This window comes from Heterodontus francisci, chromosome 19 (assembly GCF_036365525.1).
Source record: "Heterodontus francisci isolate sHetFra1 chromosome 19, sHetFra1.hap1, whole genome shotgun sequence".
Taxonomy (NCBI): Eukaryota; Metazoa; Chordata; class Chondrichthyes; order Heterodontiformes; family Heterodontidae; genus Heterodontus; species Heterodontus francisci.
The window spans coordinates 64,773,919-64,787,324 of record NC_090389.1 but is presented as its reverse complement, the minus strand read 5'-3'; the positions used below and the strand labels follow the sequence as shown (position 1 = coordinate 64,787,324).

The window sequence follows — 13,406 nt, the reverse complement described above, 5'->3', positions numbered from 1 at the left end:
CAAATTTCCCCATGGAAATATCTAAAAGAAAATTCTCCAAGATAAATATTCTCCACGCAGGTAATTTTACTGAATTTGCCAAGCAAATGCACTGAGAAAGAATGAAATCTGCAGCCTTAGCTCAGATTTGCAAAGCTCTTCTTCCAGCATCAGTGATGAGGTGTTTATGCTTAACTAAACGGATTGGGCGTTCCTATTTTTAGAGAAAGATTCACATTCAGTGCAACATAAAGATCTTTTGCTTGAATTTCACTCAATTTGCAGAACAGGGGGCTAATCCTCAGATATTCAAAATATCGATTTTCCAGCATTGTTAGAAAAAATGAGTAGCCTTCCATAATCTTTAAATACATATCATATGTATACAGATTAAAAGCCCCTAATGCTGTTCTCTAAAATCGTTATCTTAACTGTTAAGAGCTCAACATCCACAAATGACTTTCATAGAAGTTTATGATTTCCAAAGGGAAAAAACAAACAGGGACATGGATTTATATTTATGAAAATTCACTACCTTCACTAAAATTTAAAGAAATACCTGCAACTTCACATCTAAATTTTTAAGCAACAAAATGGATAAAGGGCAACTGTGACAAAATCAGAAGCCATCCAATACCCTGTGCAACCCTTGAAAATCTACCACGTACCTCAGCATCCTAAGGTCTGGATCTTGAAAAGAATTTGAGAAAGGAAGAGAAGAAAAATAGAGCCAAGCTGAAATTCATAGCAGTTAAAATAATAACCCCGTTAGCCAGGGAGCAGGCTGCATGCTCGTCTTTTGACCATAGGATGCCTTATGAGTAGGCTTTCACCATTTCAAGCAATCTTTGCTGATTTTTAATAAGGTAAATTAAGGTATCATGGTGGGAGAATACTCAATCTCCAATTAAAGCTTCCCTCCTTTGCAATTTTTTTTAAACCAACGAATCCACAAAAGCTGTGCCAACATGGACCACACTGATGTTGCCCTTGATATTTGACAGACTAATCACAGAGCAGCACCAAAAGCAGCTTTAAAGTCCACAGACCAACAAGAGAATCTGAACATAGTTTGTGTAAGAAAGATTAATTAAATGTTTACATACTTATTGAAGAGGTTTAGACCAATCCGGTAGTGACGTTTTCTGATGATATCATTGCTAAATGCAGGGGAATCCCAGCTGTTTCTGGTTTCCTTATGGTATGTTTGTTTGCTCAAAGTTTGCTCTCGTAAACTGTCTCTGGAAGAGGACTCCGAGCTACAGTTTATTGTATCATTGGAGTTTGAAGTGCTATTGATACTGTCATTATCCCCATCAGAAAAATCAGACTCTGATTTGCTTTGCCGATTTGCCGAGCCATTGATAGCCAGGTGGCTGTCAACCTGCCGTGGTCGATATCGAGCAGGTTCTTCATCACGGTGGAACACTCTTGTGGGTACTGAATGTGGAATATGCTTGGGACTTCCACGTTGGCTACTGGGGCTCTGATCATATGCATTTTGTCTCTTTAGTGAGCTTCTGTCTGACCGGTCACTTAAATCTACTGAACTATCACTGGGTGGTTCAATAGTTAGTAAAGGGAGATGATCGACACGAAGCCTCGATTCTTGACACTCCAAAGAAGGGGTGCTCCTGCAGCTTGTGTCAGTGTCTGGCTTGTCATCCCTGTGTGTCATGGACCAGTATTCCTGGGCAGAATTCACTGACCGGAGCCGGAAATCTGATTCTGTGCTGGATGGCCTGTCTACAGATTGTAAGGACACAGGAAGTGAAGGAGAAAGTTCTTCCTCATCAATATACAGGGTGACATCACTATATGAAGCAGACATTTCATCCAATTTTCTGCGCTCAACATCACGTGTGGATTTAGCATAAGACAGACTATCCATTTCTTCCTCTTTTTGTAAGCTTTCTTTGTAATGTTTGCCCAGGTCAGTAGGTTGTCCATCATCTGTATGCAGGCTGCGACAATTCAGTGCATCATCAATTGATTCTGCAAGCGATTTGACTTGCCTCGAGAAAGCATCTTCAAGCTCAGTTATTGCATCTGCAAAATCATTGTTGGCAGCTGGAGATTTGATCACTGCTGAACCTCCAAGATCTCCACAATCTGACTGAACAATAGTTCCTACTTTTCTTGCATCATCAGTCATGGACACTTGTTTCCCCTCAAAAAATGAACTGTGGACTTTCTCAGGTCCTTCAAAAGAAAACTGCATTCTCATATTGGATAGAACAATGCGCCTGGACATGCGATTCTCAGACATAGAACTTCGAAGTCTTTCAAAGTTCTTGTTCATTTGATATTGGCGGAATGCTGTCTGAATGGTTCGAGCGGCATGCCTGGTTATGAATCGTCCTCCATATTTGCGTTCAAGCATCTCCACCTAAAAAAAAACAAATATTTAATAACCTAATTCTAAACAGAAATTTGACCAGGCCAGAGAACCACTTTTTGTGCTGCACTTGAGGATCCTAATTTTGCACAGTTTGAAATGGCTTAATTCGTTCATTTACAACACAGTACCATTATTAAACTTTAATACAAGCATCAAAGAAATTACTCATCAGTTGCTAAACTGGTATTCTAACTGAACAGTATTCAAATGAAGAAAGGGATAAATTATAAAAAAGGTAAAACAATTGTATTAATAATTGAAATAGTTTTTAAGTGCACACTGATGGATTAGATAGATGAAACCCAATATTTGTTTTGAAGCACAGTTATTTTAGTGCATGCTATTCCAGACATTTGCTAACATGTATCTTTCCTTTCTAGGAATAATGGACATGTACGTGTACATTTTCACCCAAGGATGGCGTGCCATGTGGAAATAATATAATGGGTATTGCTTCTGGGAGGCTGGAAAAATGCATCAAGAGCAGTTGTAGATAATCCAATATCAGCATACTGCTCAACTCCAAGCTCAGCTTCATCCAGCACATCCATTCCAGCAGCAAAATTGCTTTCTTCCACCATACAACATTGCCTGTTTCTACCCTCATCACTTACTCCCCTACTACTACTGAAGTCTTAATCCACGCTTTCATTAACTCAATGCTCAACATCCAAAATGTTTTCTACCTGCTTTCCTGTATCAACTGTCAACAAGCTTCAACTTACCCAAAACATCACAGCCCATATATTTACCTGCCCGATATCCCATCTTCCCACCACCCCCATCTTCTGCAAAGCTCTGTGCCCCAGCATATCAATTTCAAAATTCATCACCAAATCCATCCTTAGCATTGCTCCACCTTACCTTAGTGATCGCCTCCTAGCTCTGTGATGCAATGCAGGGGTGTTTAAATGACAAAATGGATGATAGGTAAGGCAAAAGAGGGCAAGGAAAAGTAATGTGCTAATAATCCAACAAAAGATGGGCCCAGATGAGGTGTAAATGGTTACAGCAAAATCTTCTGCCATGAAAACATGGTTATGATAGGATGTTGTCAAGCTCAATGCAGAGGCAAGAAGGCTGTAAAGTGCCTTATCAAAAGATGAGGTGCTGTTCCACGAATTTCTGTTGAGCTTCACTGGACAGCATAGGAGGCAGAGGTCAGAATGGGAGCAGGATGGAGAGTGGGAGCAAAGAACAAAGAAAATTACAGCACAGGAACAGGCCCTTCAGCCCTCCAAGCCTACGCCGATCCAGATCCTCTATCTAAACATGTCACCTATTTTCTAAGGGTCTGTATCTCTTTACTTCCTGCCCATTCATGTATCTGTCCAGATACATTTTAAAAGACGCTATCGTGCCCGCGTCTACCACCTCCGCTGGCAACGTGTTCCAGGCACCCACCGCCCTCTGCGTAAAGAACTTTCCACGCATATCCCCCCTAAACTTTTCCCCTTTCACTTTGAACTCGTGTCCCCTAGTAATTGAATCCCCCACTCTGGGAAAAAGCTTCTTGCTATCCAACCTGTCTATACCTCTCATGATTTTGTACACCTCAATCAGGTGCCCCCTCAACCTCCGTCTTTCTAATGAAAATAATGCTAATCTACTCAACCTCTCTTCATAGCTAGCGCCCTCCATACCAGGCAACATCCTGGTGAACCTCCTCTGCACCATCTCCAAAGCATCCACATCCTTTTAGTAATGTGGCGACCAGAACTGCACGCAGTATTCCAAATGTGGCCGAACCAAAGTCCTATGCAACTGTAACATGACCTGCCAACTCTTGTACACAATACCCCGTCCGATGAAGGAAAGCATGCCATATGCCTTCTTGACCACTCTATTGACCTGCATTGCCACCTTCAGGGAACAACGGACCTGAACACCCAAATCTCTCTGTACATCAATTTTCCCCAGGACTTTTCCATTTACTGTATAGTTCACTCTTGAATTGGATCTTCAAAAATGCATCACCTCGTATTTGCCCTGATTGAACTCCATCTGCCATTTCTCTGCCCAACTCTCTAATATATCTATATTCTGCTGTATTCTCTAACAGTCCCCTTCACTATCTGCTACTCCACCAATCTTAGTGTTGTCTGCAAACGTGCTAATCAGACCACCTATACTTTCCTCCAAATCATTTATGTATATCACAAACAACAGTGGTCCCAGCACGGATCCCTGTGGAACACCACTGGTCACACGTCTCCATTTTGAGAAACTCCCTTTCACTGCTACTCTCCGTCTCCTGTTGCCCAGCCAGTTCTTTATCCATCTAGCTAGTACACCTTGGACCCCATGCGCCTTCACTTTCTCCATCAGCCTACCATGGGGAACCTTATCAAACGCCTTACTGAAGTCCATGTATATGACATCTACAGCCCTTCCCTCATCAATCAACTTTGTCACTTCCTCAAAGAATTCTATTAAGTTGGTAAGACATGACCTTCCCTGCACAAAACCATGTTGCCCATCACTGAAAAGCCCATTTTCTTCCAAATGGGAATAGATCCTATCCCTCAGTATCTTCTCCAGCAGCTTCCCTACCACTGAAGTCAGGCTCACCGGTCTATAATTACCTGGATTATCTCTGCTACCCTTCTTAAACAAGGGGACAACATTAGCAATTCTCCAGTCCTCCGGGATCTCACCCATGTTTAAGGATGTTGCAAAGATATCTGTTAAGGCCCCAGCTATTTCCTCTCTCGCTTCCCACAGTAACCTGAGATAGATCCCATCCGGACCTGGGGACTTGTCCACCTTAATGCCTTTTAGAATACCCAACACTTCCTCCCTCCTTATGCCGACTTGACCAAGAGTAATCAAACATCTGTCCCTAACCTCAACATCCGTCATGTCCCTCTCCTCGGTGAATACCGATGCAAAGTACTTGTTTAGAATCTCACCCATTTACTCTGACTCCACGCATAACTTTCCTCCTTTGTCCTTGAGTGGGCCAATCCTTTCTCTAGTTACCCTCTTGCTCCTTATATATGAATAAAAGGCTTTGGGATTTTCCTTAACCCTGTTTGCTAAAGATATTTCATGACCCCTTTTAGCCCTCAGAATTCCTCAGTTTCAGATTGCGCCTACAATCCCAATATTCTTTCAAAGCTTCGTCTTTCTTCAGACGCCTAGACCTTATGTATGCTTCCTTTTTCCTCTTAGCTAGTCTCACAATTTCACCTGTCATCCATGGTTCCCTAACCTTGCCATTTCTATCCCTCATTTTCACAGAAACATGTCTCTCCTGCATGCTAATCAACCTCTCTTTAAAAGCCTCCCACATATCACATGTGGATTTACCTTCAAACAGCTGCTCCCAATCTACATTCCCCAGCTCCTGCCGAATTTTGGTATGGTTGGCCTTCCCCCAATTTAGCACTCTTCCTTTAGGACCACTCTCGCAGGATGGAGAATGAAAGCATCAAGTGACCAGAAGCTCGGTACCACATTTAGGGACTGAATAGAGGCCTTCTGCAAAGCGATCACCCAATCTGCGTTTGGTCTCCCCAATATAAAGACGACTGCCTCGTGAGTAACAAATGCACGATACTAATTTTAGAGCAGTATAAATAAATCACTGTTTCACCTGGAGGGAGTATTTGAGTAGTTGAAGAGGTTTTCCAGTTTGGGGTGACAGCATGAAACAGCACAAATACAATCATTAATGTACCAGACAAACATGAGGGAGGGGACCCAAGTTGGACTGGAACAAAGAATGCTCTACATATCTCATGAAAAGACTTGCATAGATAATGACCGATATGTGTTGCCATAGTGAGACATTTTATTTGGAGGAAGTGACTGGAGTTAAAGAAGCTGTTCAATGCAAGAACAAGTTCAGTCTGGAAGAAGAGAGTGATGGTAGATAGGGACTGGTCAGATCTCTGTTCAAGGAAGCAGAGGACCTGCAAGCCATCCTCATGGATGGTGGAGGTGTAGAAGAATTAATCCCCATGGTGAAAAGGAGACAGTTAGGGCCAGGAAGCTCGAAATGGTTAAAGTTGTGGAGGGTATTGGAAGAATCGTGAATGTCGGTCAGAAGAGACTGGACAAGAGAGACATAAAAAATGGGTTGAGAGAGGAAGAAATAAGTTCTGTAACAATCTCCAAACCAACACTAGTATTCCCGAACAATCTAATAAAAAAAACCCTATTCAGCATTTAATACTGTAATAATTAATGTTATTTTCCATTTCTAAATCACTCACTGTCACGGAACATATGGAGATTCTAATGAGGCTTAAAATATAAATTTATTGCAGGATAATTATACTCGACTGGTTCATATGCCAGCCTGATGTGCAATTTTTCAACGCTATAAAGTCTTCATATCTTAGCTACCAAATACTGGTAGGCATCCAATTAATAATAGCTTTCTCCCCACCACCGATCATCAGTAAAGTGATGGAAGGTGTCGTTGACAGTGCTATCAAGCGGCACTTGCAAAGCAATAACCTGCTCACTGATGCTCAGTTTGGGTTCTGCCAGGGTCACACGGCTCCTGACCTCATTACGGTCTTGGTCCAAACATGGACATAAGAGCTGAACTCAAGAGGTGAGGTGAGAGTGACTGCCCTTGACATCAAGGCAGCATTTGACTGAGTATGACATTATGGAGCCCTAGCAAAACTGGAATCAATGGGTATCAGGGGAAAATTCTCCACTGGCTGGAGACATACCTAACACTAAGGAAGATGATTGGCCTCCAACAACAACAATCATCTCAGTCCCAGGATATTGCTGCAGGAGTTCCTCAGGGTAGTGTCCTAGGCCCAATCATTTTCAGCTGCTTTATCAATGACCTTCCTTCCTTCCATCATAAGGTCAGAAGTGGGGATGTTTGCTGATGATTGCACAATGTTCAATACCATTCGCAACTTCTGAGACTGAAGCTGTCCACGCTAATATGCAGTAAGACCTGGACAACATCCAGTCTTGGGGTGATAAGTGGCAAGTAACATTCACACCACACAAGTGCCTCGCAATGATGATCTCCAAAAAAAAAGAGAGAATCTAACCATCTCCCCTTGACATTCAATAGCATTACCATCGCTGATTTGGGGGAGGCGGTGGTGTTTTGGTAATGTCACTAGACTAGTCATCCAGACACCTAGGCTAATGCTCTGGGGACATGGGTTCGAATCCCACCATGGCAGATGGTGAAATTGGAATTCAATTTATAAAAATCTGGCATTAAAAGCTAGTTTAATGATACTGAAACCATTGTCGATTGTTGTAAAAACCCGTCTGGTTCACTAATGCCAATTAGGAAAGGAAATATGCCAACCTTACCTGGTCTGGTCTACATGTGATTCCAGATCCACAGCAAATGTGGATGACTCTTGATTGCCCTCTGAAATGGCCCAGCAAGCCACTTAGCTCAAGGGCAATTAGGGATGGACAATAAATGCTGGCATCACCAGTGATGCCCACATCCCATGAAAGAATTTTTTAAAAAAATCCCCCATAATCAACATCCTGGGGGTTACCATTGACCAGAAACTTGCTGGACCCACCATATAAATACCATGGCTACAAGAGCCTGTCAGAAGTTGGGAATTCTGAGGTGAGTTCCTCACCTCCTGACTCCCCAAAGCCCGTACCCATCTGCAGGGCAAAGTCAGCAGTGTGATGGAATACTCCACTGGCCTGGATGAATGCGGTTCTACCACCACTCCCGAAGCTCAACACCATCCAGGACAAAGCAGCCTGCTTGATCAGCACCCCATCCACCAACTTAAAACATTAGTTCCCTCACAGTGGCAGCAGTGTGCACCATCTACAAGATGCACTGCGGCAACTCACCAAGTCTCCTTCAACAGCACCTTCCAAATCTGCAAGCACTACCAACTAGAAGGACACGGGCAGCGGATGCATGGGGACATCATCACCTGCAGGTTTCTCTCCTACCCACACACCATCCTGACTTGAAACTTTATCACCGTTCCTTCACTGTCGCAGGATCAAAATCCTGGAACTCCGTTACTAACAGCACTGTGGCTGCACCTGCACCAGATGGACTGCAGCAGTTCAAGAAGGTGGCTCACCATCACCTTCTCGAGAACAATTAGGGATGGGCAATAAATGCTGGCCTAACTAGAGACACCAACACCCCATGAAAGAATTTAAAGTCAGTAAACCGAGTGCTAAAAAGTGCCTTTATACCTCAGAATAGAATTCTGTTTTATGTCTTCCGTTTTCAAAAAAATACTTAATACATAGTAATGAAATAATGAACACAAATGTCCGCGTGTATCAAGCCTGCGTCCTCAGTACCTTGCTCTACGGCAGCGAGGCCTGCACAAAGTATGTCAGCCAAGAGCGACGTCTCAATTCATTCCATCTTCGCTGCCTCTGGAGAATCCTTGGCATCAGGTGGCAGGACCGTATCTCTAACACAGAAGTCCTTGAGGCGGCCAACATCCCCAGCTTATACATCTTACTGAGTCAGCGGCGCTTGAGATGGCTTGGCCACGTGAGCCGCATGGAAGATGGTAGGATCCCCAAAGACACATTGTACAGCAAGCTCACCACTGGTATCAGACCCACCGGCCGTCCATGTCTCCGCTTTAAAGACATCTGCAAACGCGACATGAAGTCCTGTGACATTGATCACAAGTCGTGGGAGTCAGTTGCCAGCGATCGCCAGAGCTGGAGGGCAGCCATAAAGGCGGGGCGAAAGTGTGGCGAGTCGAAGAGACTTAGCAGTTGGCAGGAAAAAAAAGACAGAAGCGCAAGGGGAAAGCCAACTGCGAAACTGACAACCAATTTTATCTGCAGCACCTGTGGAAGAGTCTGTCACTTTAGTATTGGCCTTTATAGCCACACCAGGCGCTGCTCCACAAACCACTGACCACCTGCAGGCGCTTACCCACCGTCTCCCGAGACAAGGAGGCCAAAGAAGAACATAAAACAGTACAGCACAGTACAGGCCCTTCGGCCCACGATGTTGTGCCGAACCTTTAACCTACTCTAGGATCGAACTACCTACATACCCTTCATACTACTATCATCCATGTACCTAGCCAAGAGTCGCTTAAATGTCCCTAATGTATCTGCTTCTACTACCACTGCTGGCAGTGAATTCCACGCAACCACCACTCTCTGTGTAAAGAACCTACCTCTGACATCTCCCCGAAACCTTCCTCCAATCACCTTAAAATTATGCCCCCTGGTGATAGCCCTTTCCACCCTGGGAAAAAGTCTCTGGCTATCCACTCTATCTATGCCTCTCATCATCTTGTACCCCTCCATCAAGTCACCTCTCATCCTTCTTCGCTCCAATGAGAAAAGCCCTAGCTCCCTCAACCTTTCTTCGTAAAACATGCCCTCCAGTCCAGGCAGCATCCTGGTAAATCTCCTCTGCACCCTCTCTAAAGCTTCCACATCCTTCCTATAATGAGGCGACCAGAACTGAACACAATATTCCAAGTGTGGTCTAACTAGGGCCTTATAGAGCTGCAGCATAACCTCGCGGCTCTTAAACTCAATCCCCCTGTTAATGAAAGCCAACACACCATACGCTTTCTTAACAACCCTATCAACTTGGGTGGCAACTTTGAGCAATCTATGGACATGGACCCCAAGATCCCTCTGTTCCTCCACACTACCAAGAATCCTGTCTTTAAGCCTGTATTCTGCATTCAAATTCGACCTTCCAAAATGAAATTCCACAATTAATAAATTACGGAACATAAGCCTTCAACAAGGTGTAAGAAGAGCTGCTGCTGAATCTGGAAGCAGTACGAATTCAAGATAAACCTTGGTATGAAAGAGAAATTGACTGAAGGAAAGGTAGTAGCAGGTACTTGTTACGAAGTAATTTTGGTGGAAGGATTTTGTGAAATGACCAAATGATCATGCTTGGACTCCTATGGTTCCCAATTAAATGAAAAACCTGGTTTCAAAGATCTATTGCTAACTGGTCACATTTAAAGATGATACCAAACTGGGAAAGCGAGCAGCCGAGTGAGCAACCATCCAGCAGTTGAGAGCGAGAGAATCTATGGAAACTATAAAAGGATGCATGTAAAAATGTTTCCATTAGTCAGGTATCAATGGGATGAGACAGAGACTGTCCAGAGCAAACTGGACAAATCTGTTAATGGATAAAACAACTGAAGGTCAGTGGGAGGTGTTCAAAAAGGAACAGAAGAATTTAACATGATAGAGAACCCCTAAAGATCAAGAGGCTAATTGCCAAAAAAAGGCAACCATGGACAACTGAAGAGGGAAGAGACAACATAAAACTAAAAGAAAAAGCATGCAAAAATACAAAAAATAACAGGTCCTGCCAAATGGGAAAGATACAAAGAGCAGCAAAGAATGACAGAGAAATTAATGGCACTAAAGAGTGACAAATCCCCAGGATGAGATGATTGCCATCCAAGGGTGAAATGATATATTTTGGTAGGAAGAACGAAGAGGCAATATGAACTAAATGATACAACTTTAAAGAGGGCACAGGAATAAAGAGTCCTGAAAAGCTTTGAAGGTGGCAGGACAAATTTAGAAGGCTATTAAAAAGCATACAAGATCCTTGGCTTTATTAATAGAGGTATAGAGTACAAAAGCAAGGAAGTGATGCAAAATCTTTATAAAACACTGGTTAGGCCTCAACTGCAGTAGTGTGTCCATTCTGGGCACCACACATTAGGAAGGATGTCAAGGCTCTTGCCAAGGTGCAGAAGAAATTTATTACAATAGTACCAGGGATGAGGGGCTTCAGTTATGTGAAGAGACTGGAGAAACTGGGATTCTTCTCCTTACAACAGGAAAGGTTATGAGGAGATTTGATGGAGGTGTTCAAGATCATGAATGATTTTGATCAAATAAAGAAGGAACTTTCCAGCGATGGAAGGAGCATTCTACAGAGGATACAGATTTAAGGTGGTTGGCAAAAGAACCAGAGGTAACATGAGGAAACATCTTTTTGCACAGTGAATTGCTCTGATCTGGAATGCATTACCTGAAAGGGTGGTGGAAGCAGATTCAATAGTAACATTCAAAAAAGGACCGGATACATACTTGAAGGGGGAAAAAAATTACAGGGTTTTGGTACAAGAACAGGGGAGTGGGATTAATTGGATAGCTTGATGAAAGATGGGCTGAACGGCTTTCTTCAGTGCTATACCATTCGATGATTCAATGAGTGCATAGTTGCAGTTAACCTAGGATGAGCACAGGTGTGATGGAATAGCCTTGTATGCAAGATTTAAATGTACGTCAAGTCAGTTGAACAAGGGGCATAAGCTAATCGTGAAACAGCAATTTAGGACAGATGTTTGTAAAAGCTTTTTAACTTAAATGAGTGATCAACATTTGGAATTGTCTTAACCAGATAAAACAGTAGTGGCAAAGCAGTAGATTCCTTGAAGTTACAGCTTAAGGATGTGACTATGGAAATTGTGGAGATTATATGGTTTTTCCCAGATGGATGAACAAAAATAATACCCACAACTTGAGAAGTGTTTCAAATAACTATAGAAGAGTAATCAGATAAAAATGGACGCCAAGCTAACGGAGGAGAAATGAGGAAAGGTTATCAAAAGTTTGATCAACGAGGAGGTTCTAAAGGAGAAAGGGGAGATAGAGAAGCAGAGGGGTTTAGTAAGGCAATTCCAGAGTGTAGAGCTGAGATGGTTGAAGGCACAGCCATCAACGGCAGGGAAAAAGCGACATGCACAAGACTAGAGCCTGGAAAACACAGGTTGGGGATGTCGCGCAGGAGAAGGTTACAGAGATAGGAAGCGGCAAGGCCATGATAGGATTTAAATGCAAGGATGAGAATTTCAAACTTGAGGCATAGTGGATACTAGAGTCACTGCAGGTTAACAAGTGCATGAGTGATGGTTGAGTGAGATGTGGTGCCAGATATGATATGGGAAGCAGAGCTTAAGATGTACTAGTTTATGAAGAGCTGGGGGGGTGGGGGGCAAGAACATGGGAGGGCACAAGGGGAAATAGGAGAGACACTACAGAAAGTTGAGAGTCCAGGTCATGGCAGAGGGAGCTTTGGAGGGAGGTTCAACTTGGTGGGAAAAGGGGAAACAGGAAGCAGCAGTGGCAGTTGAATAGACAGAATTTGTCATTAACATTGAGACGATGAACTCTTCACACTTGAAGGTGGGGGTGGAGGGTGCATGAGAGAGGGGTTTGAGAAGATGGTAGTTAGAATATTAAAGAAGCGAGGCATTATCTTTCCTCCCAGGTTGATCCTGGAGTGGTATAAGATTATGGCCGAGAGTGAGGTCTGATAGCATTTGATGTGGTTCAACCAGATCTGGTGATAGAGCTAAACCAGTTGTGTACCAGATATACTCAAGTCAGCACTCCTTTGGACTTCGCAGAGCAAAGATATGGGCAATACCAGGGAAAAAGAGCATGATGGAAGAAAGTAAAGGTTTTACTGGGGACAAAGGTATCAAAGGTGAAGGAGAAGCAGTGGTCGAGCCTATTAACTATTGCAAAAGTATTACGATGAATAGAGGGCCAAAGGCTAGGCAACGGGAAGCATAAAAGAAAAGTTGTAAGTGACCTGGCCGAGGAGTGTGGGGGAAGAGAGGTTTTTCCAGAGACAGCGTAGAAGGAATTGGGGTTGGAAGGAGGTAGGAGGTAGTAACTGGTGAAGGATACACGGAAGTGGTCAGAATGATATGATCTATGAACAAGAGCATTCAAGTAGAGAGAGGCCAGAGGAGATGGCATCATGGAAGAAACATCTGAGAGTATTTAAAACATAGAAAATAACCATAGAAATTTATAGCATGGAAGGTGGCAATTCGACCACTGCATCTGTGCTGGTCTAGCCAAATCCCACTTTCCAGCTCTTGGTCCGTGGCCTTGTAGGTTACAGTACTTCAAGTGCATATCCAAATACTTTTTAAATTTTAATGAGAGTTTCGGCCTTTACCACTCTTTTAGGTAGTGTGTTCCAGATCCCCACCACCCTCTGGGTAAAACAATTTCCCCTCAAATCCTCTCTAAACCTCTACCTCTTACTCTAAATCTATGC

At 43.2% G+C, this 13,406-nt stretch overlaps 1 protein-coding gene across 6 annotated transcripts in view; it reads right to left on the bottom strand.

Moving 5' to 3' along the window:
- The window catches only part of iqsec1b (IQ motif and Sec7 domain ArfGEF 1b), a 708,606-nt gene that overhangs the window by 123,586 nt on the left and 571,614 nt on the right, over positions 1-13,406 (bottom strand). For all 6 annotated transcript variants that reach the window (XM_068051803.1, XM_068051799.1, XM_068051805.1 and 3 more), the window contains one exon: positions 1,086-2,368. In XM_068051803.1, coding sequence (XP_067907904.1) covers positions 1,086-2,368 — 1,283 coding nt within the window. The remainder of the gene's footprint in view (positions 1-1,085; positions 2,369-13,406) is intronic.